Source organism: Spizellomyces punctatus, assembly GCF_000182565.1.
Source record: "Spizellomyces punctatus DAOM BR117 chromosome Unknown supercont1.6, whole genome shotgun sequence".
NCBI classification, from domain to species: domain Eukaryota; kingdom Fungi; phylum Chytridiomycota; class Chytridiomycetes; order Spizellomycetales; family Spizellomycetaceae; genus Spizellomyces; species Spizellomyces punctatus.
Genome location: NW_015971542.1, coordinates 340,475 through 366,640, shown reverse-complemented (window position 1 = coordinate 366,640; position 26,166 = coordinate 340,475). Strand labels below are relative to the sequence as shown.

At 46.8% G+C, this 26,166-nt stretch overlaps 13 protein-coding genes across 15 annotated transcripts; 6 read left to right on the top strand and 7 right to left on the bottom strand.

Moving 5' to 3' along the window:
* Positions 1 to 298: 298 nt before the first annotated feature.
* SPPG_09149 (uncharacterized protein) lies at positions 299 to 1,434 on the bottom strand (the record flags this gene model as incomplete). The annotated part of the gene is made up of 5 exons (XM_016757306.1): positions 299 to 610; positions 702 to 765; positions 824 to 960; positions 1,026 to 1,082; positions 1,246 to 1,434. The coding sequence occupies 5 exons, from the start codon at positions 1,432 to 1,434 to the stop codon at positions 299 to 301; spliced, it is 759 nt and encodes a 252-aa protein (XP_016608754.1).
* Positions 1,435 to 1,598: 164 nt separating this feature from the next.
* On the top strand, positions 1,599 to 2,221 carry SPPG_03832 (uncharacterized protein; the record flags this gene model as incomplete). Its single annotated transcript, XM_016752081.1, has 4 exons — positions 1,599 to 1,610; positions 1,693 to 1,818; positions 1,883 to 2,032; positions 2,096 to 2,221. The coding sequence occupies 4 exons, from the start codon at positions 1,599 to 1,601 to the stop codon at positions 2,219 to 2,221; spliced, it is 414 nt and encodes a 137-aa protein (XP_016608753.1).
* Positions 2,222 to 2,674: 453 nt separating this feature from the next.
* On the top strand, positions 2,675 to 4,697 carry SPPG_03831 (uncharacterized protein). Its single transcript, XM_016752080.1, has 8 exons — positions 2,675 to 2,859; positions 2,949 to 3,034; positions 3,117 to 3,467; positions 3,532 to 3,572; positions 3,634 to 3,755; positions 3,832 to 3,997; positions 4,056 to 4,199; positions 4,273 to 4,697. The coding sequence occupies exons 1-8, from the start codon at positions 2,784 to 2,786 to the stop codon at positions 4,391 to 4,393; spliced, it is 1,107 nt and encodes a 368-aa protein (XP_016608752.1). The 5' UTR covers positions 2,675 to 2,783; the 3' UTR covers positions 4,394 to 4,697.
* Positions 4,468 to 6,324, bottom strand: SPPG_03830 (uncharacterized protein). Its single transcript, XM_016752079.1, has 9 exons — positions 6,297 to 6,324; positions 6,111 to 6,231; positions 5,910 to 6,039; positions 5,744 to 5,850; positions 5,493 to 5,683; positions 5,243 to 5,426; positions 5,103 to 5,184; positions 4,803 to 5,041; positions 4,468 to 4,736 (listed from the first exon to the last, which is right to left on the bottom strand). Exons 2-9 carry the CDS (start codon positions 6,141 to 6,143, stop codon positions 4,491 to 4,493), a joined length of 1,212 nt encoding a protein of 403 aa, XP_016608751.1. The 5' UTR covers positions 6,144 to 6,231; positions 6,297 to 6,324; the 3' UTR covers positions 4,468 to 4,490.
* A 139-nt stretch (positions 6,325 to 6,463) lies between these two features.
* On the top strand, positions 6,464 to 8,793 carry SPPG_03829 (uncharacterized protein; the record flags this gene model as incomplete). The annotated part of the gene is made up of 10 exons (XM_016752078.1): positions 6,464 to 6,617; positions 6,715 to 6,831; positions 6,920 to 7,086; positions 7,152 to 7,298; positions 7,358 to 7,477; positions 7,540 to 7,830; positions 7,893 to 8,024; positions 8,082 to 8,312; positions 8,367 to 8,444; positions 8,514 to 8,793. The coding sequence occupies 10 exons, from the start codon at positions 6,464 to 6,466 to the stop codon at positions 8,673 to 8,675; spliced, it is 1,599 nt and encodes a 532-aa protein (XP_016608750.1). The 3' UTR covers positions 8,676 to 8,793.
* SPPG_03828 (uncharacterized protein) lies at positions 8,647 to 10,280 on the bottom strand. Its single transcript, XM_016752077.1, has one exon. The coding sequence runs from the start codon at positions 10,209 to 10,211 to the stop codon at positions 8,823 to 8,825; it is 1,389 nt and encodes a 462-aa protein (XP_016608749.1). The 5' UTR covers positions 10,212 to 10,280; the 3' UTR covers positions 8,647 to 8,822.
* Positions 10,281 to 10,367: 87 nt separating this feature from the next.
* SPPG_03827 (pyridoxal 5'-phosphate synthase, glutaminase subunit Pdx2) lies at positions 10,368 to 11,334 on the top strand. Its single transcript, XM_016752076.1, has 3 exons — positions 10,368 to 10,429; positions 10,496 to 10,716; positions 10,778 to 11,334. Exons 1-3 carry the CDS (start codon positions 10,393 to 10,395, stop codon positions 11,177 to 11,179), a joined length of 660 nt encoding a protein of 219 aa, XP_016608748.1. The 5' UTR covers positions 10,368 to 10,392; the 3' UTR covers positions 11,180 to 11,334.
* Positions 11,193 to 12,415, bottom strand: SPPG_03826 (uncharacterized protein). Its single transcript, XM_016752075.1, has 3 exons — positions 12,206 to 12,415; positions 11,737 to 12,148; positions 11,193 to 11,671 (listed from the first exon to the last, which is right to left on the bottom strand). Exons 1-3 carry the CDS (start codon positions 12,326 to 12,328, stop codon positions 11,370 to 11,372), a joined length of 837 nt encoding a protein of 278 aa, XP_016608747.1. The 5' UTR covers positions 12,329 to 12,415; the 3' UTR covers positions 11,193 to 11,369.
* Positions 12,416 to 12,529: 114 nt separating this feature from the next.
* On the top strand, positions 12,530 to 15,624 carry SPPG_03825 (uncharacterized protein). Its single transcript, XM_016752074.1, has 14 exons — positions 12,530 to 12,857; positions 12,916 to 13,045; positions 13,101 to 13,295; positions 13,363 to 13,450; positions 13,522 to 13,613; positions 13,698 to 13,794; positions 13,872 to 13,988; positions 14,051 to 14,191; positions 14,250 to 14,314; positions 14,383 to 14,619; positions 14,681 to 14,815; positions 14,873 to 14,992; positions 15,058 to 15,343; positions 15,408 to 15,624. The coding sequence occupies exons 1-14, from the start codon at positions 12,598 to 12,600 to the stop codon at positions 15,542 to 15,544; spliced, it is 2,100 nt and encodes a 699-aa protein (XP_016608746.1). The 5' UTR covers positions 12,530 to 12,597; the 3' UTR covers positions 15,545 to 15,624.
* On the bottom strand, positions 15,545 to 17,253 carry SPPG_09148 (uncharacterized protein). The gene is made up of 3 exons (XM_016757305.1): positions 16,776 to 17,253; positions 16,214 to 16,717; positions 15,545 to 16,119 (listed from the first exon to the last, which is right to left on the bottom strand). The coding sequence occupies exons 1-3, from the start codon at positions 17,225 to 17,227 to the stop codon at positions 15,618 to 15,620; spliced, it is 1,458 nt and encodes a 485-aa protein (XP_016608745.1). The 5' UTR covers positions 17,228 to 17,253; the 3' UTR covers positions 15,545 to 15,617.
* Positions 17,254 to 17,290: 37 nt separating this feature from the next.
* On the bottom strand, positions 17,291 to 19,337 carry SPPG_09147 (uncharacterized protein). The gene is made up of 10 exons (XM_016757304.1): positions 19,189 to 19,337; positions 18,993 to 19,129; positions 18,800 to 18,934; positions 18,717 to 18,744; positions 18,538 to 18,659; positions 18,255 to 18,425; positions 18,083 to 18,193; positions 17,954 to 18,020; positions 17,767 to 17,886; positions 17,291 to 17,714 (listed from the first exon to the last, which is right to left on the bottom strand). Exons 1-10 carry the CDS (start codon positions 19,331 to 19,333, stop codon positions 17,311 to 17,313), a joined length of 1,440 nt encoding a protein of 479 aa, XP_016608744.1. The 5' UTR covers positions 19,334 to 19,337; the 3' UTR covers positions 17,291 to 17,310.
* Positions 19,338 to 20,120: 783 nt separating this feature from the next.
* On the top strand, positions 20,121 to 22,851 carry SPPG_03823. 2 transcript variants are annotated; one of them, XM_016752073.1, is made up of 12 exons: positions 20,121 to 20,547; positions 20,621 to 20,731; positions 20,804 to 20,851; positions 20,909 to 21,079; positions 21,141 to 21,311; positions 21,364 to 21,513; positions 21,574 to 21,678; positions 21,743 to 21,900; positions 21,959 to 22,031; positions 22,089 to 22,206; positions 22,264 to 22,424; positions 22,496 to 22,851. In XM_016752073.1, exons 1-12 carry the CDS (start codon positions 20,251 to 20,253, stop codon positions 22,583 to 22,585), a joined length of 1,653 nt encoding a protein of 550 aa, XP_016608743.1. In that variant the 5' UTR covers positions 20,121 to 20,250; the 3' UTR covers positions 22,586 to 22,851. The 2 variants fall into 2 exon arrangements, with proteins under 2 accessions (XP_016608743.1, XP_016608742.1); XM_016752072.1 differs by having other exon boundaries at positions 20,616 to 20,731.
* A 28-nt stretch (positions 22,852 to 22,879) lies between these two features.
* On the bottom strand, positions 22,880 to 26,040 carry SPPG_03822. Of its 2 annotated transcripts, none has more exons than XM_016752071.1 (8): positions 25,688 to 26,040; positions 25,494 to 25,613; positions 25,220 to 25,434; positions 25,016 to 25,159; positions 24,714 to 24,947; positions 24,570 to 24,654; positions 23,356 to 24,511; positions 22,880 to 23,278 (listed from the first exon to the last, which is right to left on the bottom strand). In XM_016752071.1, the coding sequence occupies exons 1-8, from the start codon at positions 25,730 to 25,732 to the stop codon at positions 22,914 to 22,916; spliced, it is 2,364 nt and encodes a 787-aa protein (XP_016608741.1). In that variant the 5' UTR covers positions 25,733 to 26,040; the 3' UTR covers positions 22,880 to 22,913. The 2 variants fall into 2 exon arrangements, with proteins under 2 accessions (XP_016608741.1, XP_016608740.1); XM_016752070.1 differs by having other exon boundaries at positions 25,220 to 25,403.
* Between the last annotated feature and the right edge of the window lie 126 nt (positions 26,041 to 26,166).

Below are 26,166 nucleotides of genomic sequence, written 5' to 3'. Positions count from 1 at the left end.
ACATGCTGAAATCGCAATATGATTAGGGGACAGGGAGCCCTCCGTCCAAAAATTCTTGGATTTGTTTTGATCAACACGTGCTTTTTATTTGCTTTGGGGATTTGGACATTATTTAGAGGAAAGTGAGACGACTGTTCTGCTTCGGATAGCACTTCACACATCTCTTCGAACTCGTCTGCAGAACAAGATAACCGTCTGCCAACTACTGGTGTCGGAGAGCTGATTACGTAATCCGACACGTACTCATACAGCTCGACCTGCCAGCCAGGTGTTGCAAGTAGAACATGCACTAATACCATCAGCCGAACGCTTTGCACAATCCTGGCAGGTCTACGACCTTACCAAACCCTGTGGTAGCGTAGGTCACCACGTCCGAACTCTCCCCTCCTCCCATTTCCTCCCCCATCCGCAAATATAAAGGTAACCTGTGTTCATCAGTAATGGGACAATTATGCGCAGATCCCCAATATCTGGATAGTTCGGAGCTCGCATTCACTGGTAGAAATGCTGAGGAGGAGAGAGGGATGGAAGATTTAATGGGGGGGTATAAAGGCGGCGGCGCACTATATAATTCCGGTGATTCTGATGAAGCATCCGAGCCGGGCATTCTCTTGGAAATGTCAAAACAAAATGTCAAGACAAATGGTTAGCGATATGATAGAAAGAGAGAGAACAATTGAGAGGGGAAACCGAATTCGCACCATGTGCCGTCGGTCACTAGCGAAATGGAGCAGATAGTCTTTGGCAGGCACAATGCGGAACTTTCTAAGTAAGCAGTTTGAAGTTAGAGATTTTCAAATTCAAAGACTTGACCCGGACTCACCTTGGAAATCGGGAAGACCTAAAACTCTCATTTATATAATTTGAAAAAGGGGTCGGGAAGTCTAGCATTGTATCGAAGTCATACACCATGGTACTTGGCGCATTTTTAGGTTTCACAATAGCAAAAACATGGTAGTCCTGGCAGAAACCGCGATATGGCTCAATGAATGACCATCGTACAGTTTCGGCGGAACCCAGCATACCCAAATAATTCTTCCATCCTCAGCGACTTTGCCAGACTTTTGCTTGTGCATCTCAACCTAGAAAGAAAAGGCAAGATAAGAGGTATCAACCTTCAAACTATGAGTATAGAGAACAAGTATTTGGTGACTGTCACTATATATCTCGTCATTCTACAGAGAACGACGACCGGCCAAGCACAAGCTGTGTTTCGATCTCTCTTCACCCCAGCCCGGCACCTACCCATCCTATCTCACTCGATACGAAAACGACAAAGGTTTCTGCGACATTGGCATTGGACACGACAGTGGCAATCTGAGGCAAGTCACTAGATGCTCCCTCTTCGATAAGCCGGCAAAAGTTATAAACGTTTTCTTCACAATAGCACCTAGTGTACGGAAATAAGGAGAGAGCTGCTTCACTGGACGACATGGCCATCAGTACGAGTGAGTCGCAACGCCCACCAAGAGCAATGACGGTGGCTTAGCAAGTAATGATCGTGAGGGTTTGGTAAGCAAGCTTTCCATTACGTTCCTGTTTGCGTGAAGGACATCGTCTTGTAAGTTGCCCCACCAAGTCAGCAGACTATCGCCAAAATGCCAAAGACGGTAAGTTCGGAATATCATAGTCTGGAGTTCAGAATCCAGTTCTCACCGTCTGGTACACCACGTTACGGTTATGCACAATTAGAAGGGTGTGTACGCGACCAATATCACCAGAAAGCGAAAGAAAGAAAAGGCCAGAAAAGTTCCTGTAAAGTTTACAATTGATTGCTCTGTCCCAGCGAGCGATGGGATTATAGATGTTGCTTCGTTTGTAAGGCTCCCAATGCATGCGTTACTTGAGACACTACACAATCACCAAACACCTTCCGATATAGGAAAGATTCTTGCGTGAGCGTATTAAGGTTGACGGCCGCACTGGGAAGCTAAGTGACGCGGTAAATGTCACTCGTACCAATCACTCCATTGTCATTGAGGTGCTCCCCGGCGTCAGGATCTCCAAACGCTATCTCAAATATCTGACAAAGGTCCGTTGCTAGCTACGTCCACAGCCACTATTGAGTCTAAATTCATGTCCGCATTTGTACCAGAGGTTCTTGAAGAAGAATCGCCTCCGAGACTGGGTCAGAGTCATTGCAATCAGTAAAAACACGTACGAGCTTCGCTATTTCAATATTGCGGAGCCTGAGGGTGGGGAAGGGGTAGAAGAAGAATAATTCCTCGCCATTGTTAAAGTAGCCGATTTGAAATTGAAAGGAGCAGATGTATCGTTGGAGCTGGCCAGCCGTTATGATGGTTCATGTTAAATATTAGTCGATTGCTACTGTGTGCATCCTTAGTCAATCTCTGCTAATTTTGAAGCAGGCATCAATACGCAGGTTCCTATGTCATCTTTATCAAAAAGACTTCATGCTGATCGAGGCTCCTCCTCATGAAGCGTCTGAGATGAAGGCAACTCATCCGGATGGAGCAGTCGGAAGCAGGATTGATCTTGTCGCTTTGCAATCTCTTTCTAATACAATGCTGCTGCAACTATTCATGACTAAATGCCAAGACATTATCATACCATTCCCACTTCCAACGAGGAAATCCGAACTGGCTTGACGAGGATTACCTAATGTATCCACGTGATCGACTCCAATGTTGGCTGGCGTTCTGCTTGGCGTAGGCGGATTTCGAGTCATCTCCACCATTCCCAACATCATCAAGGGGTTGTAGACTGAACAGAGTCCTCCCCTTCCTACCTAATAAGAAAGCATATTACGTTGAGTGCCCGCTATGACCTCACCCGAAGTTCACCAGTTGGTTTGGGGCCGTCCCATTTCTTGCCACGCCTTCAACAAGGACCGCACACGTAAGTGGTTAACTACACGGTCGCCTCACGCGCCAACAACCATGTTTTCCGCCCACTCCTCCACTCACCTCACGCGTACTCGAATGCAGAGGTTGCCATATGCCCGAATGATAATACCGTTGAGATTTACCAACGGAATGGAAGCGGGTGGGAGCTGACGGAGACACTCACTGGGGTAACTGTTTCGCGCTCCTATCCCTAAAAGGTTATTTAACAGCGTGTGACATGCTGACAGAGATATCCTTTGATTTTTCTAGCATGACCAGCTCGTTACCTCAATAGACTGGGCTCCCGAAACCAACCGTATTGTGACTTGCTCTCAGGACCGTAACGCCTATGTGTGGACCTGGAATCCTACTGAGGGAAAATGGGGTCACAGCCTGGTGCATTTGCGGATTAATCGTGCTGCCACTTATGTCAGATGGAGTCCCAAAGAGAACAAGTTCGCGGTGGCCAGTGGTGCTCGCTTGATTTCGATCTGCTATTTTGAGGAGGAGAACAATTGGTGGGGAAGCAAACATATCAAAAAGCCTATTAAGAGTACAATTTTATCGTTGGATTGGCATCCGGATAATATCTTGCTCGTTGCCGGTTCTACCGATATGAAGGTCGGTTAATTATACGTGCTGAGAGATGCAAAACGAGCACTAACTGTCATGAATTTTCGAACAGACACGTGTGTTCTCCGCGTACATTAAAGGTGTTGACGGGAAGTAAGTCAATCCACTCGTTTACATCGATCCATACTCCTCCGTTCACACTCACGCCTCCCAGAGCCTCAAACCCTGTGTGGGGGGATAAGCTTCCGTTGCATACCCTGTGTGGGGAGTTTGACAACGATGGTTGGGTGCACAGCGTGGCATTCTCTCCTAGCGGAAATTATGTTGCATGGTCCTGTAAGTGCTAACCTGCTCCTCTGTGCACGTCTGTCATCAGCATGTAGCTTACGCGGAGTTGATCCCTGTGCAACAGCTCACAACTCAGTCGTATCCCTTGCCAGTGGACCGAATAACCCCGTTATCACCATTCCGACGAATGCCCTGCCGATTGTGTCCATAATCTTTGCGTCAGAAACAAGCATTATCGGAGTTGGTCATGACTGTGTGCCTTTCTTATTTGCCCAGCGCGGTGGCCAGTGGTAGGTAGCTAATTGGAGAACGAACAAGATCGATGCTCATATCATGTAATGATCTTAGGGAGCTTGTTGGAAAGCTTGATCAAGGTCAGAAGAAATCCGTCGCAGCCAATAGCGCCTTCCGAGTATTCCAGCAGATGGACAGCAGGGCTCAACAAACAAACCAAGACGTGGAACTCAATACCACGCACCAAAACACGATTACGTGAGTAACGACAAGATGTGATGCTGATGAGTGCTAAAGGTCTCATTTTTCATTGCACATTCTCAACCCCTAGATCTGTCCGTCCATATGCCGGGTACCCTGACAATGTTACCAAATTCTCGACCAGCGGCGTTGATGGAAAGCTTGTTATTTGGGACGTGTTGGCCTCTGGTGTCGCTGGGCTTAGGATTTAGGGGATCCTCTCTTCTTCGCGAATGGCCGTTTGAGATTGTGTCCCTGGAAGTACCCTAAGGAAAAGATCGAAGAATTTGGAACTCATTTATTCTATTCTCAACTGGGCGCACTTCGTTCCATTGCCTTGAAATGTGCCGAGTTTTTAAATTCTGAATACAAAGTAAACATGACATGCAGAGCTTCCACGACATGGGTTGGTGCAGCTCCCTTTTGTGAAGGATATGAAGATTGATTTTTACTTGAGGGCTGGGATGGACTGGAAATTGGTATGTCGAGGATGAGTGACAAGAATGCGGCGAATTGTGAGAGGGGAAGGTCAATATCTGCAGTCGGTAGATTAACCTACAGGAACCCCGGCAAAGGTTAGTACAAGTGAAGTCTTCGCAGATTGCCTGCAGTACGTCCCACCTTTGCCAATCCTTCTTCAACCTGCGACGGCCAGACCTGCATCAACTCTTCTATGTCGGGCATTCGTTTTGTATAATGAACAGTTTGGGGTGGTTTGTGTGCATGCAGGTCTCGTGTGTTCTTGATCCATGCATCAATAAGCTTTGGATTTGTTTTGAGATTTATAGGGTCAATGGAACGAACGGTTGTTGGTATTGGTGCTGTGGATTTGGTTATCGCGCGGAGATGGAGATCGAGAACTACGGTTTGGTCAAAGTTTAGACATGCAAACAATGCAGATGGCAAGTATTATTTTATTACCGGTGGGGTCAGATTGCTCGGTATTGGGTTCATCTAGAGAAAGCAGTCCTAGCTGATCCGGGTTTCCGTCCGGGCGAGGGATCTGAGAAGAGTGTGAGGTTAACAGCCAGAGATATGCCACTTGAATTTGGACTCTGTACCTTGATGAAGGCATCAATATCCCCGATTGCTGGAACATAGTCCGGAATGAAAGACTTTAATTCCGTTTCAAGCTCCTGTTCTTGGGGTTTATATCGTTGGATATATTGAAAGAGCTCTTGAAGTTCGTCGTTTACGGAGAGCTCTTTGTAAGATGTGCCACCGCCGCCGAAACTGCTTGTTCGGCTGAGAATCACCATAAATGTCTCAATCATGCCTTGTCCTAATGACAAGACATTTCAGGATGTATACCTTTTCGTTGAAAATCCACCATGGCCGCCGGTTGAGAAGTCGTCGTCATTCTCGTCGTAATCCTCGTCGTCGTCATCTAGCAAGCCATTGGTTCCTCCTACTGTCACCCCGTCGAGATCTTGTTTTTGTCTTCCTAGACCTGTCCGACCGGCAGGGGCTGCGGACGGTCGTCCGGGGTGGGATGAGATGCCCTATGAGATATGGGATCCGTTGAGAACACGCCAAAGTAAATCCAAGATACGCATACGTACGGAAGCAGGAATGTCTTCCTCATCCTCCTCCTCATCTTCGTCATACTCTTCATCACTTTCCGTCAAGTTTGCAGACGGTGGACTGTCACCGCGTTCGTTGTGTCCTTCTGTGCGATGAATTACAAAAGCATTCTGACACCTAATGGAGGAATGATCCTTGACGTACCCATTGATCTTGACTGCACGCTATCGTTCTCCTCTGTCCTGTCGATAGGTGTTGGAAACTCCTCAAGTTCCCTCCCAGTAAGCTCTAGGATTTCGTCGTAGTAATTATTCGTCACTTTGGTTGTATGAAGCTATTGGAGAGGGTAGCAGTCATTTAATAGGTTTTACCAAGGCTGCAAATGATGAAAGATCGATAACATACTGCGTAATCGAGGTCGTCCTGCAACCCGGACATGCCACTTTTATAGAGTTTTCTTGTTGAGGCGTCTTTTCGGGAAGAACATAGGCGAGAGGCAGCCTCTTCTGTTTTAAAACAGGAATATCTTAAATAAAGGGAAACATTAAGTCCATGCAGACAAATCGAGGCAAATCGGCAGCTTGTAATTACTTTATGAACCTGGAATACTTTACAGTTCACGATCTAGCACGCAAGCAGCAACGAGCGACCTGACGCGTCGAGTTGGTTTAGGTAAACCATCATTTAAACTGGTCACATGCGTCGGAGATCCAAGACTTGGACCATTGCACTTTCCTGGCACCCGTCCTCGCCAGAAAATGAATACGTACAGCACCATCGAACCCACCGTCATTGACGAAGACCTTCTTCGAAAGGCCGTAAATGAGCAAGCTTCACCTGAGATCGCTGATACGGCAAGACGGGAAGGTATCGACCCATCAGATGTCACAACCTTGAGATTAGATTATAAGAGTAGGTTTGGAGGGTGAGGGGTTAAGCATACAGTGCCCTAGTTTACGTATGTAGCATCCGAATAAACGGCTAATACTGTCTTCTTTATCATCCTTAGATATCCTCAAGATCGATAATCTATGGATGTTTGAAAATCTCACCAAGCTTCAAATTGACAATAATATCATCGAACGGATAGAAAACATCAGTTTCCTCAAAAACCTGCAATGGCTTGGTTGGTGAGATGGCCGATTATTCCTCCTGAGTTGTGGAACTCCTCATGCTTGACGCATGGGTATTGATCGTGGTCCGTAATTCACCAGATCTGTCGTTTAACAATATATCAAAGATCGAGGGGCTGGAGGGTCTTACGAAATTGACGGACTTGACGCTGTACAATAATCGAATATCACGAATTGAGAACTTGGATGATCTTGTCAAATTGAACGTGCTGTCGCTGGGGAATAACGGGTTAACAGTTTTGGAAAATGTACTCGTGGCATTACTCTTGCGTTGACCTGCTTTGCTTTCAACCAACGCTCTTCTAAATTTCAGGTGAATTATCTGGCCAAATTTGAGAACCTTCGCGTCCTCAACCTTTCCGGCAACACAATATGCAGAAGTCAAAACTATCGCCACTACATCTTAGCACACATCCGCGGCTTACGGTATTTGGATTACAGACTTGTGGATGATGATTCGGCATGTACAAAAGCTTTTCCAAGCACAATATTTTTCAACCATTAATATTTCATCCATAGGTAGCAGCAGCGAAGCAACAGTACATAGACGATATCATTGCACAGGAAGAGGAAGATAAGATAGTAGCAGCCAGAAAAGAACAAGAAAAGAAGAGAAGTGAACAGGAGGAGTTATATGAGGTACCAGCGACCTGCATTACCTCTACCTACATCCACCTTAACGCGTCCCGTTCACACAACAGTCGGCGCATATCCCTTCAATAGACAGCCTCTTCAACAGCCTGTTTACCGAAGATCCTGACTTCCAACGCTTTGCACCGATCATCACTCCTGAACCCTTTACAGACCTTCGTGAGGAATACCAAGCCAAATTTGACGTGGTCATCAACGAGCTCAAGCATTTTGTCCTGAAACGCTCTACCGAAAAACAGGAAGAGATGGAAATGTTTAGAAAATGTTTGATTGAGACCAAAGAAAAGACCGATGCTGAAAGTTGGGGGAAGTGTAAGAAATTCTCAGGAATTAAGAAGCGGGTATGTTTATGTCCGTGCTATTTCTAAAGTCTCTTGCTTGTAGTGGTTGATAGTGGGTACAGTTACTATTACAGATACAACAGTCCAATAATCCTGGAGAAATACACAACTTATTTAGAAACCTCCGCGAAGAGAGCAACGCACTGTCCGATGGTCTCCTATCTCATGAAATGACGCTTGTAGAGCAATTCGAGGTATGTCGAGGTTGAGAATGATTGTACCTTCTACTCTCTGACCAATTCAACCAAAAGGACGTCTTAAAAGAGTTTGAACGCAACTATACTGAACTCTCGTCAAGCATAACTGAAACAGGCGCATCCTCATTTGCTCGGTTACGGGAACTTGAGAATGAATTCCACGAGCGACTGAGCGAGGCAGTACTTGCTGCGGTAGATCGTTTCATCAAAGGCGATGTTGCACGAGATATTGACAAGGATAAAGAAGGAATGGGATTCGCGGATGTTGAGGATGAGCTGAGAGATGTGGGTCGTACAGCATTTCAGGCCTTGCTTAATGATCCTCACACACTCCATTAGATCATGAACGACAAAGATGCCCTCGTTAATGCTATTAACAGTTCGCACGACTTCCGTCTGGGTAAATGCGACCATCAGGCATGTGGCTACCTTCCTTTCGAGTATGGCTACCTTTAATTAGCTGGCTTGCTAACCTCGGCTGAGCAGGAGGATCTACTGGTAACAGGTGTTGCAAAGGAGCTGGAGAGAGTAATACAAACAGCTCATGAGCAAGAAATCGTACGAAATCGTGATAGAGTATGCGAGATAATTGCGTTCTTAGACAAATGCAATGCAGAAATTGAGATTGCCGAAGAAAATGCGTATTAAGCATGTTTGTATGCTAGTGAGATGTACAACAGATGTCCTCTGCTTAAGAATTGTTCCAAAGCTCGCCCTATTTGCTTCATCTAGAGTCTCTTGTTAATCACGTATCTATTGTTCTGGGCTACATCTCGAGCAGAAACAAGTCGCTTCCTACTGAGAAGTTTGCGGGATATTCCCTTCCTGTTCATAAACTGTTCCCTCTTTAAACCACTGATGCGCCTTGCTCAACTTCCCCTCCATCTCTTCAACAGTTGTTTCACTACAGATCGCGACAAATCTAGCGCAAGTATTCATAGTGTTAATATCGAATCCCTTGTAGACACTGCCGGGTTTGGCAATCGGGAAATATTGTACATTTGGAACGGGACACTTGGCATCTGCTGATGGTAAGGTAACGAGCTTTCCAAGCTGGCGGGGAATCATCAAGTCCGCTACAGCGAACCCTGGACTTTGAGCGATTTTTGCAATGTCGAGGCGATTGTGTCGGAGTGGAAGGCCAATGCTGAGGCGGAATTCTATTTCGGGAAATATAGATTCGGTGTGATTCTGCGATGCTGCTAATGAACCACCCTCGGCAGCATTGATCAAGAGTCCGATACTACCGCCCGGTCTTCTGGCAGCGATTTCGCAGAGCACAAACTCCTGTGTTCCAGCTTTATCAACTTCAAACAGCTCTAAATGAAAAACCAGGTCCTCTGGAGTTGGCAGAGCCTTTAAAATTCTTTCCGTCGCATCGAAGAGGTTCTGCCACCTCTGGTCTTTCCGAGGTATCAGCACGTTTCCGTAGGCTTCCCCCATCGTAAATTCCAAATTCGTTTTCAAATAAACAAATGGCCAAATTAACTGCAATGCCCCATTTTTCGCATATCCATTGACATGATACATCTTTCCCTTGACAAACTCTTCTATTATCATGTCTCCTGAGTAATCCATGCACTTTCCATGCTCATCTATACCGTCATAGAACTCGCTCTCGAGATACCTTTCCAAATCCTGCGGCGATTTAACAACCCGAACACCGGCAGATGCGGATCCCAGAGTAGGTTTGATGATAACGGGGTAGTCGTGCGTTTTGACAAAAGCCAAGACATCACAAGGCGAATAAACTCTTGCAAAATCCGGAACAGCAAACCCGCTCTTCCTGATAGCCTCCTTCATAGAATGCTTGTCTCTAAACAAGAGGGCATCCTCAGGCGCTAAGCCTGTGTTAATTCCCAGCAAACGACGAAGGTGAGCCGCTCGCAAGATTAAATCCTCTTGCTTGGTGTAAATCCTATCGATCCGGTACTTCTCGTGAAGTTTGAGCGCATGTAATTCCACCATACCGTTTGTGGTTGGATTGGAAATCTCGACATAGTCGAGACATTTTGATTTATCGGCTTGAGAGAGAGCACCTTTGCTCGTTATTATCAGAAGACTCACATTGTCGGCAGGGGACAGAAAGGAGGTATAAGTGACTGTGTTGTTGACAGTCGGTGTCCCTACCTCATCCAAGATGAGGACATGAATATCTTGCATTGGAATATCCGTGGACGGCATTTGCAGCTTCTCGTTTATGGTTTTCAAGTTTACTATTGCTGTTGAATTGAGCTGCTGCTTCCGCAAACTGCAGATTGCTTACATAAGGTCCTTAGATCACATGACTTGATTGCGAAATGTTTCCCTCCCCACCATCTTCTCATTTCGGCCTTGTCCACACATTAATCACTCGCTGTTGAACATGGCCGAAAAGAAGAAACTACGCATAGGCGTTTTAGGTACGTCAGGACCACCATTATGGTTGTTGAACGATGTGTCGTTTGACTTGCTTAGGCAAATCGCAGCCCTCCAAGGTGCATTTTCGGAACATATTCACCTCCTCAACAAACTCAAGGCGGACGTCGCCGAAGCTATCCAAATTAGAACCAAAGAGCAGCTGCAAGATCCGTCACTCGATGCGCTCATTCTTCCTGGTGGAGAGAGTACGACAATGGCTCTGGTGGCGGAACGATCTGGTATCATGGAGCCCTTACGAGAATGGGTGAAGGCTGGGAAGCCTGTTTGGGTAAGGTTTGGGTTCGAGTTTTGTCATTGGGGCAACTACTGAACCACCTCTGAACGAACAGGGAACCTGTGCGGGAATGATCCTGCTGTCTAACACAGCACATCGAACAAAAAAGGGCGGGCAGACCCTCATTGGCGGCTTGGATGTTACCGTAAAGCGGAATGCGTTTGGCGCCCAGGTTGATTCTTTCGTTGCAGATCTGTCAGTACCTGTGCTTCCAGACAACGAGCGACCTTTTTCCGGTGTGTTCATTCGAGCGCCGATCATCGAGTCTATAGATCCCGAAAAGGTCAGCGTTGTTGCAAGGGTAAATAAGGGGATCGGTGAGGAAGAGTATGTGGTCGCTGTGCGACAAGGAAATATACTGGCCACTGCCTTTCATCCAGAGTTGACGGACGATGATAGATTCCATAGGTATTACATAGACTTGGTGCGGACGATAGCATCGACAACTCCAGCATAATGTCGTCTGGTAATCTGTAGTAGACATCTTTTTTTATTTGCATTGTTACTGTTTCATCAAATGTGAAGTTGTTCCAGCGCTATGAACACACACCAGAGGCTCTTATGAATATTCGAAATCAAGTGTCACAATGCTATAAGCTAACTAAATAAAAAGGATAATGCGATCTATATCGATTGGAGCAACCATCTTACAACTTTGACCTTTTGGGTGCATTGCCGGGATCGTTTGCACGTGGAACGCCCAACTCAACAAGCTTTCCGAAAGCAGCAGCGAAATCCTTGAAAAAGACATCCTGATCCTTGGCATACTCTTTGGCGATCTTGGCAAACTCAGGGTCCCAAAGGACTGCCATATCGGCAGGAAGCATCATCAATTCGTCATCCTCATCGACATACTGGAGGGGACCGTCCCATTGCTTCTTGCGCCAGTCAACTGTGGTCAGGAGCTTGAAGTATTGGTTGGAGAAGCGAGTGGGGGTGTATGTCCAGGCTACAGGTGAAAAGCTCGATTAGTGCCACGAGTAAGCGATTGCAATGGTCAATCACAGTACGTACGTCCACTGTAACCGCTGCGGTCACTGTGGCAGCGACCAAGCGAGTGAGCACCGATCAGGGCAACAATCTCACGGTCGTTGAAACCCATACGGTAGAAAACATCCCGGACGTGATCTTGTCCTTGAGCAGCGTCGGGAAGGCGACCGTTTGGCGGGACATCCTTGGCGGTCAGATTTTTGGGATCCTTATCAGTACGCCCAGCCTTCCATGGGATTTGGGGTCCACCCATAGCCTCAATAGCAGTGCATCCGGCCAAGGTCCAAAGGTCAGCGTAGGTAATCCAGGGGTGCTTCTGCTTAATGGGCTCAAGGAATGCGCGAGCGTGTTCGAGACCGGCGTTCGCACCGTCGTTGGATTCGGGGTTAAATCGCATGGTCGCACCGTTGGAGCCGCCGGTCCTTGAGTGCTTGTCCTGAAGTAACAGTCAGCCCAAAGCCCACACAATATTTTCCCGTCAGAGAGTACATACATAGGTTCCACTTGCGTGCCATGCCAAGCGCACAAAGACGGGACCGAGTGATCCATCGTCATAGTCAGGCTTCTTGAGGATAGCCTTGATATCCTCCTTCACTTTACCGTAGTCACCAGCCATTGTTGCTCTCAAAAGAAATTGAATGTCTTTTACAGCTGCGGTCGTCAACCCAGAAGTCAAGTCGGGAAACCTGCCAATGATTCTTTTATCAGCACTCCGGCAAAATCCGAGAGATGAAGCCCAAAATAGCATTCACGTGTGATCACGGGCCTTCAACAGGTGCACGGCATCGGAGTCACTACGTAAGCAATGATCGACGTGGACAAGATTGGCTTCAGAGTTAATCACCTACTGCTGAGACCTGCATAATTTACTTCACAAAGAATCCGATGGCAGCAACAGACTCCAGCTCGCATGACACGCTTAGTCTGGCCTCCCTCATCGTATCCAGCTTTACTGGTGATGAGCTCAGAAATGGCAAATACCATGGACACGGCACGGCTCACTTCTCTTCGGGCAATACCTATTGCGGTCCTTTTGCCAATGGTTATATGGATGGAAGCAATGGGACGTATACGTGGGCAGATGGTGTTCGTTATGAGGGAGATTTTCACAAAAACAACTTGAGTGGGGTGGGGTTATATGTCTGGTTAGTCGGTGCTTCTTTCAAGAGGTTGAAGACGGAATTTGATTGAGATTTGTTCCAGGAAGAATGGATGTCGATATGAGGGGCAGGTACTAAATGGCCTTCGACATGGCAAGGGAGTTTTTTATGGTGAGCCTGTATCAAAAGCTTGGTACAATGGTGATTGGAAGGAAGGAAAGGTGCACGGGCAGGTATTTATAAACATTGCGTTAAGCAGCTTTCTGTCCCTAACTCTAATATAATAAGGGAAAATTAGTCTACAATGACTCGGATACTTCCAGTTACGAAGGTGCTTGGTTAAATGGCATGAAGCACGGCCGTGGTCTAATGCGTTACGCATCTGGAAATGTTTACGATGGCGAATGGGAACTAAATGTCAAGAACGGGGTGGGTACAATGACGTGGAGTGACCGTGGGGAGGAATATACGGGTGAATGGCAAGTAGGTAGTGTGACACGAACTGGGCATTGAAGTGACAAAAGTTACTGATGTAACGATGATATTGCAGAATGGAGTTCCAAATGGATATGGAACCTACACGTGGACCATCAAACTTCACAGGCCGCATCAATTTCCTGTACAAAATCGCTACGATGGTATGTATATTTAAAAATTGGGTACGACACCCATACCCTCAGGACAAAGAAAATGAACTTTGACTATGTAGGACAATGGCTGAATGGTAAGCGCCATGGTCACGGCATATTTCAATATGCGAACGGGGCGAGGTATGAGGGAGAATGGATGGATAACATGAAGGTACTGACCAAATCGGCCGTATGGAAATGCGAGGAGGTCATATGGTCCTTTTTGATTTTTCGATCATGCTGACCTGCTGTTTAGCATGGTCAAGGTCGTTATATATCAGAAAATGGTCGGAGTTATGTCGGTTTATTTCAAAATGATCGACCTGTTGGAGACATGCCAAAATACCAGAATGGTAAAAATCCCCTTCAGTATTCGCTCAAAAGTGCAACCAGCTAATCCGCTAAAAAATACCTTGTTTGAATGATACAGATTGCCCTTATATGCTCCAAATTTCCGATATAGTCTCCGCATCCTCACCAACCGCCGATCTTGGATCTAGTGATGACCAACTAAAACAAATTAATAATGTTATCCTAAGATATATCGGTAATTGCCTCTTTGACGATACATAATAGCAACGCATCTCAATTCCTACTATATATTTGCAGGTGAGTTGCGATCTATATATCAACACTATACAGCCATCGGTCGCAATGCAGAAGAATTGGCAACATCAGCGGCCATGACTCGCGTACAGTTAGTGCGATTGCTGAAGGACTGCAAGATTCTAGAAAAAGGCGCAACATTAGGTATTTGGCCGGCGAGAGTGCAATTGTTTCACAGTATACCGAAATCTTCAATATCTAGCCGATATGGATAGAGCGTACGCTATCCAATTCAAGGACCACCCCTGCTTTGAGCAGAGAGTCAAGGTGTGGCAACGCTAAGCAGATGATTGTATGCAAATTTATAATAACTTTCTTCTCCTCATCTTCTATAGCAACCTCATAATCCTTCCGAAATGTTCATTCTGTACGATTTCATTTCCTTCCTTCTTCGAGTATCTCATTTGATTTACAAAGGACGCAACGATCTCTCTATACACGACCGTGGATTGGCTGCAGAATTGGCATATCTAGTCAAAGAAGATATTTTGCCATATTTGAGACCAGATGTAGTGGCCGCGAAGGCGGAAAAGAGGGCTGGGGACGGGGAGATGCAGTTGGAGTTGCTGATGGTAGGCGCTGCTAGTACCTATTTCGTTGCGTACTCATATTCAACACATCCATGGCTGGCAGGAATTCGAAAAGCAGTACGGTCATCAGATCTACGCTTTATACGCTGATAAAGCCCGTCACAAGAGTCATGGTTTTAAAGAGCCATCCCTACGCGATGTTACAATGACAATCCGAGAGGTTTTACTTATGATGAAGGTTGGAATTGTTGTTGGAAGATAGCCATCGCATGGACGGAGGCTTACACGGTCACAGGAATACGGTCTTCTTCACGAAGTACCAACAGGTCCACTAACAATTGCACGAGTAATAAGCGTGCTTGCGAAGGAAATGCCATATGTCGAAGATGGCGGATACTATAATCTGGAGTTTGAGGTAACTACAGAACTTGTTGTGCCAATATGTGCGATTCAAAGTGACCCAGTTGCATCACTACATAGTTGGTGCCATACGAGGTATTCGAGCTCATATACGCATGCGCAATGATACAACATGAAGACTACTATCGGGATTCGGTTCTTCCTCTCTTGAATAACACGCACGACTGCCCCAGCACTAGCCCTGAGGTTGACCCATTGGCTGAAGAAACTATACAATCGGCGGTAGCTCAAGCACACGCAGAAGGGACACCTACTGGTGAGGCCAGTAGTGAACCTGGACAAGGCGGAGAGGCAGATGAAGGAGGTGTCAATGTTGTTGAGGAGGTTGAATTCGACGCTCCAGATCGTGAGTAAATGCTTTGGGGCTGTTATTTCATTGGAAGGGCATCTCACAATATTTACCAACGCAGCCCAAGTCGCACTACATACTCTCAAATCCCGAATATGCGAAATATTTAACAGCATCCTGACCGCACACGACCAATGGAAACAGCGAAATGCCATCATCGAAAAGATAACGGAACGTGAGGCAGCGGACAAAGTCTGAACCAGAAAATCAAAATCACAATAGCACATAGTAAATACAAAGTCATTCCCGCTACCCTAGCTTCCTCTTGAATCTATTTAATGCCTCTAATGGCCCGTGTCACAGAAACGCCCAATACAAAATATACTATACAGACCCCAAATATGAGCTTATATCCAAAACATTCAACGCCCAATGATTCCCCCCAAGTCTGCCCTAAATCCCGCACCCATCCCGCGACAGGGGTGGCCACTATTTGTGGTAGAACGAGCGCCGAATGCCACAGACTCATGTCTTTCGCTGCGTCTTGCTCATTTGGAAGTACATCGATAAGCATCGCAAATTCAACGGATATGAATGGCCCATATCCAATGCCAAAAATTGACGAAGCCAGCAGGGCGAGAGGGAATGTGTGGGCGGTCATGAGGATGAGGGCAGTAGTACACATGAGAACTGCGGCACTATAGACAGTGAGCTTGCGGCTGCTGGACGGGATGAGGAGGGCGGTAATTGGTGATATAGCGAGAAGGGGAATGAGTGCCAAGGAGACAGCTCGAGTGGCTGGAAGACTAGGTTTCACGCAGTCATCTATCCAGCTATGTTAAAAGAGATGAACTGGTTAGTAGTCTGGCAGTGGTCTACGGACAACCTCGTAGCCCTCGTAGACCGGGCTGAACAAGAGAAACGTACTATTGCATAAACTGTTGAATGGTAGCTATGCCTAGCTGGAACACGAATCGGCTCATAAAAACCAATCGGAAGTCTCGGTGAGACCATAGTGGCCGAACAAGCTCTGCCAAGAAAGGCCACCAATCGATTGGCGGAATCTCCTGGGGTACATAGTGCTTTTCTGGTTCTCGTGGTCCAAGTCGCACCGTTACGAAGGTTGTCGTAGCCAAGATAGTCGTCATGATCATATACAGGGGAACAAGCCCTAACGTCTCTGCAAATATTCCTACAAGAGCACCTCCAAGATATCCTCCAAGATTCATTCCTCCCATAATGGCAGATACACGACCTTTTTGTTCGGGGGGTGTCACATCTGCGATTAGTCCGTTGAATGGGACCGAGGCGATAACTGTAGATGCGGTTAAGCACGCATAGGCAAGGACGTAGAACCACAGCGTATTCGTAGGCCACAGGAGGAAAAGGGACGTGCACATTCCAAGTGCTCCCACGATTATCCATGGATGTCTATAAGCCATCAGATTAATGAGCGCAGAGAGTACAGTAAGCACGCGAAAGTACATGCCTTTTCCCATATCGGCTACGAAACCTGTCATTCAATGCCCCAAAAAATACGGCCAAAAACAGATTCAGGAGCCCCGAAAAGAGTGAAACAATAGAAAGTGCCGAGCCCTTATGCTTGTCGCCCGCAATTGCTTTAATCTGTGAGGGCACAATGGCAACGAAGACCAGAAACCAATATAACTGATATCCAAACCAAAAAGCATTCAGGCACAAGATTTTGAATGTGCTGAGGTGGGGTTTGGCTGCAGAAACCTCGGCAGAGACATGTTCGGAGTGCAACAAGGCGGTGGTATCCGCGGTGCTTGTGTCAGGGAGATCTGGACGGCCCTCCTCGACAGACGGCCGCCCTAGTAGGCCGACATCATCCTCTTCAATGCTGCCGTACGACTCTCCCTTCTCGTGCACAGAATGGATCACTGACTCACTACCATTTGTCTGGGTTGGATGGCTCATCGTCTGCAGGGGTATCGCGAGAGACCTGCCGCCCAAACTTGTGTGTATTGGTTTACGTAATCACGACGGTGTAACGCCCACGATCACCCAAATGTATTCAAAGAACCACGACGAATGATACAATTCTCCGATGCCTGTTTCGCCTCCTTAGTTAGGGCTTGCCCATCACCATGCGACACTAGTAATAGTTGCACTGCTTCGCTAATCTTCGCACATAGCAATTGTATATCGTCGCCATGACACCACTCCGCCAGCTTATATGTCATGTACGCCTGAACAGAAATAGAAGGATGGTGTTGCTCGTAAAGCGCTTGATAGGCATCCAATAGGTCATGAGACACTTTGTAAGCCTCTTCCCATCTCTGGCGGGACAACAGGAGATCAAGAACCAGGCGACGCGTGCGAATCATCTCCGAGTTCGCCGGATGCATTAGTTTTGATTGAAGTCTCAAACAAGCCAGACCGGTTGAGAGGGCGCGATCCGGGTCTAAGAAAACGCTCAATAAGGTATGCAGGGATACTAAGTCCAGCAGAAATACCTGACTCCTCTGCGGCTTTCCGGTAAAGACGGAATGCTTTGGTGACCTCATCGGTGAGCTTTGCCTCAAGGTCAGCGGAGAGACGACCGTGTACCGAGCATGTGGCATTCTCCAATTGATCTAAAGGCAGTATTCGTATTAGCAATTACTTGAAGTAAGCGAAGGTAGCATAGATGTAAACACTGACCAGGTAAATCGATGAATCCGGCACAACCGGAGCTTACACAATTATAGGTTGTTCGAGGGTCCGCTGTCTTTTGCATGCACAGGTCAGCATCAGAGGTGATGCACCGCACAGCACGGCATTTACCCTTACCTGGTCATATCGCAGACACAGAGGGCAGCGACAATCGAAAAAATAGGTCTCTTTCAGCTCTTTTCGGCGCACGTATCGTGGCTCAGCAATTTCCATGTAACTTTGGCAGATCTTCAGCAGTCCATCAGGTCAAGCCGGACACTCTCAATACTTCACTTGCTTCTTTGCATACCTCCTCATCAACTTGAATGTTTTTAATAGCTCGCAATGTGGCCCTTTCGCCGTTAAAAATGATGGCGGCATTGGGGGAACAGGAGTGGTTGACAAGCGACAGAACTGGGAAAACCCCAACCCCAATGTTGACTAGTTCCCCGTCTGACACCGAGATACTGTTGCAGCTGAACTGCGGTAGATGTTGATTAGTTGGGAGCAGTGATTGAGAAATAGAGATCTTCGTTTGTGGGCTGCATAGAGATGCAAAGCTGCACATTGATGCTAATGAACACAATCCTTACCCGACACAGCAGATCGATCATTTCGCTGGGTGGCAAACAAGATTCTTCTCCTATTATTGTCCGAATTAGAGCGGCCATTTGGGCAAAAGTCTCCAGCTTCTCTTTGGAGTAATCTAAGCTGTCTTTGAACCATCTTTGAGGAACATGCCTCGACTGTATTGGATAATGAGCACACTTACGTGACTGTAATGCATTTATGGCATCAAACTTTCAACAGCTGTTAGCACTTTGAATGCACCCGAACATTGCTCCAGAAACTCACAGAATTGGGGTATTTTTGCCTCACCCACAACAACCGACAGAGTGCGCGTATAGCAGTTGGGGGTCTTCGGGGCGCAATTCTTCGGAAGCAAGCGCATTCACTTCGATGCAGTGTCCAGTCTTTCCGCTGGCACGTCTGCCATGGTTCGCTGAGTCAGTTATTAGTGCGGAGGCTGAGGGGTTGGACCAAATACCTGAGAACAGTAATGTAATAGGGTACACTTTGAACATCGAAACCGCGCGTTCGGACTAAAGCACAAACTGCAGTGCGATTGGAGATGTTTGTCATCCACAACAGTGGCATAAGCCCGCTCCTCCAGTAGCGTCGTCCCTGATCGTTTAGTTCGTCAACTATATCTTTCTAGACTCCGATCGCGACGTTTTTCATACCCGCGGATAGGTTTTCTCTTGCAAAAATCCCTCTTCCGCGCTCAGAGGTTTCTTCTACTTCTAGGAGATGTTTGGCCCCTTTCACCTGCTTTCCGACAAGATGCTGTTCGCGGAGGGCTTGTTGTGTGCTTATAGCGGTATCCATATCTACGAGAGCAACACAAGTATAAAGTTGAGCTTGCCCTTTTTTAAAGGGAGTCACAAGGCCCATTCAAAAAATCAAGACCATACCTGTGCAGTTGAGCATTGTGTAGGAGGTACATGGCAGCCAACGATGCACTATTCTTTCGTGGGACAAGATCACGTGTCAGAGGTCGGAATTTAGTGTGGAGGTGATTGAAAATGGCACTAGAACTCATTATTATCTGGATTATTCTGGTTAATCATATCGAATAATCAGCACCCCCATCTATCGCTCAAATGGCATGCATGTAATGTTTTTTTTTTAAACTGCGGTGAGGCGCATGCCAAATGGTTATAAAAGGGGGACCTTCTGTCTCTTTCCCCTTTCCTCTTTACCCATCCTCGACTCACAAGCATCTGTGCAACTCTTCTCATCACGACTGTCGGTCGAATCATGAGAATACAGATGTGGTGGTGCTGAGGACCTCGCCCACCCGACTACAACAACAACATAACCCCTTGCAAACGCTGCTACTACTATATTGCTACGATCGCAGATATGCATTATCTTTGTATTTTCCCATGCGGATTATCCAGTCTAATTATTCTGATTTTACTAGTATCTGAACATCCTCCGACTAAAGAATTTCGGAATCAAGGGCTTAGTAGGATTTCTCTCGTGGTGGTGGGCTTAGTTACCCGGTTGACCAACCGTTATCGCATGTGTAATTGGGCCTAGTGGTAGTTTGCACGTACCCCAGTTCAACCCAGGCTGGAACCTGTAGCGAGTTAGGAGAGGGGTGGGACTCGTTTGCAGGATAGGTTATGAAGGGTTGGACAGGCTGGCTAATTGTAAATTAGAACCGGCTGTAGTGGGTTGGAGGGAGAATTTGTCCCTAGTGACATTTTCTACCACCTGCACACTAAGATACTTCGCGAATGAGATCTCCACTGTCAACCTGGTGCAAAATGGTTCTGCAACGAATATCTGGGCGTTCGCATATCGGCCTTTTTAGTTTTGCATATAGTCCGGCGTCCACACTACGACTCTGTATCCGAATCGCAGCTTTTAGCACAAAAGTGAACCATGCCGAACAAGCTCCTGCCCGAGTGCGCTTTGCCCCCAGTCCTACAGGATATCTTCACCTAGGAGGTTTACGGACGGCTCTCTTCAACTATCTTCTGGCACGCCAAACTGGTGGCAGCCTTATTCTGAGAGTGGAGGACACGGACCAGGTCGATATGCTTGCCACTTTTCTGTTGCTCGACGGTTGGAGCACTGGCTGACACGGGGCTGGCTTCAGTATAGGCTCGTACGGTCGATGGAGCTGTAAATCATCTTATAAAGATGCTCGATTGGGCAGGACTTACCTTCGATGAAGGCCCCACCGTCGGTGGCAAGGTGGGGCCATACATTCAGGTAATTTACAAGTGTGATATCCCCATGTCAAATGTTTCATAGCGTCCCTTTTTGAGACATTCCACTTTGCAGTCAGAAAGGACGGCGTTGTATCAAGAAAAGGCAGATCGATTGCTAAAGGTAGAAAACATCTGCTTACAGAGGCAAGCTACGCGTAGCTCACGTAAACACGATCAGGAGGGACATGCATATCGCTGCTTTTGCACATCTGAACGTCTTGATAAGGTTCGCCAAATGGCCAAGCGCACTGGGCGCATCATTGGTTACGATCAGCACTGTCGGCACTTGGACGCAGCGGAGGTCGAGCAACGAGTCAAGCACGGTCTTCCTCACACCGTGAGATTCAAGGTTGCTCCGAGCTCCCTGATACTTCAAGCATCTGCTACTGCTCACCTGGTTGATCACATAGGTTCCTGAAGGAAAAACAGTGATGGAGGACATTGTACATGGACGCATCGAGTTCTCGCATCGGGCAGTCGATGACAGTATTATTCTTAAATCCGATGGATTGCCTACATATCATCTCGCGAACGTGGTTGACGACCATATGATGGGAATAACACATGTGCTGCGAGGAGAGGTAGTCAAACGTCGAGTGTTGATGACGAGCAGATAACTTATCCTGGTCGTAGGAATGGGTTTCATCAACACCCAAGCATTTACTGCTATACAAGGCCTTTAACTGGCAACCTCCAAAGTTTGCCCATTTACCTCTGCTAGTAAATAAAGACGGGAGCAAATTGTCAAAGCGCCAAGGCGATGTACACATAGAAGCACTGTTGGTGAGTGCTACTGTGCGAAACCTAACCTTTATTGTTGCTCATGGAGCGTTTACTGTTCAGGACAAAGGTTACTTACCGGAAGCCCTTCTGAACTTCGTCGCCTTCCTTGGATGGGGACCGGGATCAACGAAAGAATTTTACACGCTTTCTGAACTAATTCGCGACGTATGTGAAATTGCTCGTGCAATGTGCGCAATGAAAGCATCTGCTCATCAGAGCAAATCTTTAGTTCAAACTCGAGAATATCAACAAATCTCCGGCAGTTGTTTCGTACGACAAGTTAAATTACCTCAATAAGCTTCACATTGCTCGCAGGCTAGGCGACCCGGAAGAACGGGACAAACTCGTCGCAAAACTCCGACCGGTACTACAGGAGCAGTTCGATAGGTAAGGAAGGGTCTTTGATGTTTTAAGTAAAGGAAATGGTATTTACCACTATATGCAGCCTTATGGATGAAGAAGCAAAAAGGCTCCTCTCAGATGATGTCTACTTCACAACAGTTCTAATGGCGGTGAAAGTACGTTGATATGCTGCTGCAGTCTGAAAGGCCGATCGGTTAACAGCCTTATTCCAGGAACGCATTCGCCTGCTCACTGAGGTTCCTAAATTTTCGCAACCCTTTTTCATTGCCCCGAACTTTGAGGCAGCTGAAACCCGGACGTGGAGGAGCAAACTGGAGACAAAGGAAATCGGTGAGAGCTACCTCTAGTACTGACTTTTGGATCAAAGACTGAGAGAGCCCTGGACAGAGCTCGTTGTCGGGCAAATGCAGCAGAAAGTTACAAAGATCGGGGACAGTGATTGGAATACCGATACCGTCAAAAGAGCTTTGAACGAGATTGCAGAGGAGCAGGGCCTGGATTTCGTTCAGGTCATGAAAAACCTGAGATATGCATTGACCGGTACCAAGGTATATGCGACTGCTAATTTCAATTTGCGGTGGGTTTGCTTCTTGTGGAGCTTACAGTTTCGCGCATGAAGGTTGGAGTTGACATGATAACCATCATTCACCTTCTTGGCAAGCGAAGGACACTGGAACGATTGCAAACAGCATTGAACTTCATCGTTTAGTTTCAGCGGGGATTATTCTCAGTTTCTTTAATTTATCTGTTTGCGGCGTTTCCTGTTATGTTTCAAGGTATCGATGATCGGACATGGCATTAATTTGGTATTGATACGCACACATGCTGGCTTGTGTACTCTATTCAGGCCCTCTTCCTTGTATAGTAGACTATATGTAGATGAGTTTTTAATGTATCCTACTACTCGTATGAAGACCGCGAGGCTTTTAAACCCTACGATTCACAGTCTTTCGGTCACCTCAGGCAACAGTTCTCGATGTGAACTACAGCTAGCCAGACATTGTATCTGTTTTAACGGTGACCTCTATTATAATTATTTACATTGCATTTCCAACGGGTAATCTAGGAGGTAATATAAGCTTCCTGCCCCCAAATGTAGGGGGCGTGGCCGGTGGTGTAGGAGTGGCAAGTGTCACCTGGCCGTACTTGATCTCTACTGCCTCTGATTTCGCTAGCGTAAGAGGATCCAGCCGACGTGGTTTGCTGGCAATGCTGGGATCTGGAGCTGCAGTTGATATCCGAGAACCGGGCACTGCGGGGAATGGTATGTCTTCTGGAACCATGTAGTCGGTTAAGATATGGAGATGTTCTCTAATTACGTGTGAAGCTAATAAACCGGTCTTTGAATTTTCATGGGGACGAAGCAAATCTGTTTGTAGAGCGGTGATGAGTGTCGCAAGGTCTAGAGATTCATCATTCTGCGTCAAATGCTGCATGGAGTCATAATCGAACAAACCAAATGCGAATCGTCAACAATACCATGCTTGAGGAAACTCGCAATATCAGCATCCCACATACTCAGATTGTTCGCAGATTCTCCAATCTTTCGGCCGCCCTTGTCTGTACCTTTGCAAGCGCTTTTGGATTTACCTTTTGACAAATCTTCTACTTGGACTGCACTTGCCGAAGAGGATTGGTCTAAGGCGGATCGCGGTCGGCGGCGGGGTCTGCCTTCTGTTGTTCGCGATCGGAATGAGCGGAGCATATCAGCCATGCTGGTCAGAATTTCAGTGATGGTTGCTGAGTAGCACGTCGGCTGATGTGTGAGTTCTGCCGGTGGGGAAGCAGTTTCTGATTGCGTGCATGAGCTGCGCGGGGATGTAGAGAGTGTTTGGGAGAGTGGTGTCGAGATTGGTGGTAGGTATACCTTTGATGACATGGGAGGGTGTGATGTTATTGACTTTCTGTGTTGTTGTTCTCTGAGTGAAGAGATCGACGTATGTCCGGAAGAGACAGAATCTAACCCTAACCCTAAGTCGAGTAAACAAGGAATCGAGGGCCACCGGCGTGGGTCTCTAAAACACCGTCTCAAGATAACTTGACAAAGTTGTGACACGCTACGGAACAACATTCGATATGAACTATTGTTAACAGCGTTGCCCGCTTCCAATTTGTCGTTTGCTTCGGCCGGACGATTGCATAAGTCTCCTATCTTGACGATCGTGGACATTAAGATCATGCTTCTTGTAGCCAACTGATTCGGAGCAGAGAAGGCCTCTTTTTGATTCGTGGTGGATAAAACCGTTGAACATAGTTCTCGTGGTATATGCTTCTCCGCTGTCGTAACGACACAGAACTTGCTCAGCACGGCCATTCCGAACGTGAAAAACGCGTACATCTCTTCCACGGTGTTCAGCTCAAGGTTTGCCTTATTGTCTCGACCACCTCCCAGGTCCTCCAGATCTTTGATCACCCATTCGACAGCACTCTGTTCACAATCCGTTCGAATACACGCAAGGCATATATGGGCGAGTTCACAGATAACCCAGCGGACTCGAGTGATGAAAAAGCTGGTCAAATAGGACTCCATCTGCAGAATGAGCGGTTTTAAGTGTGGCGGGATCGCAAAGTAGATGCCTGGGGAATCGGTTGCAGGCGATACACTATCGTTCGACATGCGAAATATCGTAACATACTGCGATGCAGCAAATGAATTAGACGCCCGCCGTGGTGACACCCAAAACTTAACGTACCACGCTTCGCAAGCTTATCAGAAGCTTTAGAAGATCAAGAGATACTGAACACATTTGATCAGATGGTTGACCGGGAAGACGATCCCTATACACATCCATGTTAATACGATGCTTTCATATAAATCGTTAACGGACTATGCCTACCATCTTCGTGCAATCTCGACCACTCCTGATATAACATCTCCCCAGGGACCCAGTTTGTCTGCCATGCGCATCACAAGCAGTCGATTTACAGGTAGCCGCCGCAAATCTTTTGTTCCAGCGTCCACCAGAGCCACCACTCTGCACGCAGACAAACCACGATCCTGCATTTTATTCGGTGCACAACATCGCAACAGATATGACAACGTTACAGATAAGACAGGATGGGCAGTCGTCCTGAACATCAGATGGGTCAAACCAGGCACTACAAATCCAGTTCCATTAAATTTGCATTAAATGAATACCTTGCACAAACTAACTCGTAGACTTGAATTAGTTTGAAAAGCACAAGCGCCATCATTCGACAAGGGGTACCATTTGCACCGCTGGTATGGATTAGCTCGCGAGCGCGCTCCCATAAGATGCTGCCCAGTATGTCTTCCGCAGTACTAGTGTTTGTAAGCTGAAGAGAATAACTATCCTTACTGCAGCAGTACGGTGTCCCTTACCACTCATCGCATTCAAAATCTTCGAATTGCGTTCTCATAGATGTAGAGTTGTTTGTAAACGTTGCGAGTAGGAGATCTAATCCCATTGAGAATATATTGTAACGCTCCTGAAGGTGTACGGTAGACGCATCGGAGGTGAGGTGGACTTCATACAGTAACGTGAGGATGCGGGTCGGGAAGGAAACTTGGTGATGGAAGAGAATGGCAATGTTGCGCTGTAGCTTCAGTAGGTAAGTTCTGCATGTAGCAGGAGCAGGGCGCAACACAAACGCACTTTGGCAAACTTATCCACAGCTTCATCATTATGCTCTTCTCCTTCCATACTGGTAGCATTGCAGTCTCCTATACTTACGCCTGCCAGTGCGAGGAACAATTGCAGCAGGTTACTGACGATCTATAACAATGATAAGGTCGAAATACTGAGAAACCGTCAAGATAACTTTTCAAATCTAATTGAAGCATGCCTGCCTTTGCCTCGTACTCGTGAAATCCACAGCCTCGAGTTGTGGGCATGGATCGCACCCGGAGGAACGGCACTAGGATATCGAGAACATCCAAGTCCCTCTGCACCAAGGCATATCGCTTGATAACTGGCAACTGGGCTCTTTGAGAAGTGCCCCCGATGATTTGTTAGTTATCAACAATACTGCATTGCAAAAATGGCTTGTTTCGAGTCGAAGGCAACCTTTGCCGAAGCGCTTCGCTGAGGTTCAGACGCTCATCTACATCTGCTATATCAAACGAATCCACCAAGTCCAGAAAATGGTCCAGTTCTTTGTAGGACGATTCAAGCATTTATTGAAGGGGGATGGATATATAGATGCCACTGAGTCGCTGGAAGTTTGTCTTCGCGGATGTCGAGAATTGGTAGTTCGCGATCGCTGAGTCAGCAATCACGTGATGGACTCAGACTGAACATTTCTCTGGAAGTTACCCACCGCGGTAAG

Coding starts and splice junctions, on each gene's coding strand:
- SPPG_03831 (XM_016752080.1), top strand. CDS start 2,784: ATGACCTCACCCGAAGTTCACCAGTTGGTTTGGGGCCGTCCCATTTCT. Junction 3,035..3,116: donor TGACGGAGACACTCACTGGG/GTAACTGTTTCG, acceptor TGATTTTTCTAG/CATGACCAGCTCGTTACCTC. Junction 3,998..4,055: donor GCCCAGCGCGGTGGCCAGTG/GTAGGTAGCTAA, acceptor TAATGATCTTAG/GGAGCTTGTTGGAAAGCTTG.
- SPPG_03830 (XM_016752079.1), bottom strand. CDS start 6,143: ATGTCCGGGTTGCAGGACGACCTCGATTACGCA. Junction 5,427..5,492: donor GGTGGATTTTCAACGAAAAG/GTATACATCCTG, acceptor GGTGATTCTCAG/CCGAACAAGCAGTTTCGGCG. Junction 4,737..4,802: donor TTGAAGAAGGATTGGCAAAG/GTGGGACGTACT, acceptor GGGTTCCTGTAG/GTTAATCTACCGACTGCAGA.
- SPPG_03828 (XM_016752077.1), bottom strand. CDS start 10,211: ATGCCGTCCACGGATATTCCAATGCAAGATATTCATGTCCTCATCTTG.
- SPPG_03827 (XM_016752076.1), top strand. CDS start 10,393: ATGGCCGAAAAGAAGAAACTACGCATAGGCGTTTTAG. Junction 10,430..10,495: donor ACTACGCATAGGCGTTTTAG/GTACGTCAGGAC, acceptor GGCAAATCGCAG/CCCTCCAAGGTGCATTTTCG. Junction 10,717..10,777: donor AGGCTGGGAAGCCTGTTTGG/GTAAGGTTTGGG, acceptor CTGAACGAACAG/GGAACCTGTGCGGGAATGAT.
- SPPG_03826 (XM_016752075.1), bottom strand. CDS start 12,328: ATGGCTGGTGACTACGGTAAAGTGAAGGAGGATATCAAGGCTATCCTC. Junction 12,149..12,205: donor GGCACGCAAGTGGAACCTAT/GTATGTACTCTC, acceptor CTGTTACTTCAG/GACAAGCACTCAAGGACCGG. Junction 11,672..11,736: donor CCGCAGCGGTTACAGTGGAC/GTACGTACTGTG, acceptor TTTCACCTGTAG/CCTGGACATACACCCCCACT.
- SPPG_03825 (XM_016752074.1), top strand. CDS start 12,598: ATGGCAGCAACAGACTCCAGCTCGCATGACACGCTTAGTCTGGCCTCC. Junction 13,989..14,050: donor TGTTATCCTAAGATATATCG/GTAATTGCCTCT, acceptor ATATATTTGCAG/GTGAGTTGCGATCTATATAT. Junction 14,816..14,872: donor AGGTTTTACTTATGATGAAG/GTTGGAATTGTT, acceptor ACACGGTCACAG/GAATACGGTCTTCTTCACGA.
- SPPG_09148 (XM_016757305.1), bottom strand. CDS start 17,227: ATGAGCCATCCAACCCAGACAAATGGTAGTGAGTCAGTGATCCATTCT. Junction 16,718..16,775: donor CGTAGCCGATATGGGAAAAG/GCATGTACTTTC, acceptor GATGGCTTATAG/ACATCCATGGATAATCGTGG. Junction 16,120..16,213: donor ATTCAACAGTTTATGCAATA/GTACGTTTCTCT, acceptor CTTTTAACATAG/CTGGATAGATGACTGCGTGA.
- SPPG_09147 (XM_016757304.1), bottom strand. CDS start 19,333: ATGGATACCGCTATAAGCACACAACAAGCCCTCCGCGAACAGCATCTT. Junction 19,130..19,188: donor AAGAGAAAACCTATCCGCGG/GTATGAAAAACG, acceptor CTAAACGATCAG/GGACGACGCTACTGGAGGAG. Junction 18,426..18,537: donor TGATCGATCTGCTGTGTCGG/GTAAGGATTGTG, acceptor CATCTACCGCAG/TTCAGCTGCAACAGTATCTC.
- SPPG_03823 (XM_016752073.1), top strand. CDS start 20,251: ATGAGATCTCCACTGTCAACCTGGTGCAAAATGGTTCTGCAACGAATA. Junction 20,548..20,620: donor GAGTGGAGGACACGGACCAG/GTCGATATGCTT, acceptor GCTTCAGTATAG/GCTCGTACGGTCGATGGAGC. Junction 22,032..22,088: donor CAGTTCTAATGGCGGTGAAA/GTACGTTGATAT, acceptor GCCTTATTCCAG/GAACGCATTCGCCTGCTCAC.
- SPPG_03822 (XM_016752071.1), bottom strand. CDS start 25,732: ATGCCCACAACTCGAGGCTGTGGATTTCACGAGTACGAGGCAAAG. Junction 25,614..25,687: donor TTCACGAGTACGAGGCAAAG/GCAGGCATGCTT, acceptor TCATTGTTATAG/ATCGTCAGTAACCTGCTGCA. Junction 24,512..24,569: donor TGATAAGCTTGCGAAGCGTG/GTACGTTAAGTT, acceptor GCTGCATCGCAG/TATGTTACGATATTTCGCAT.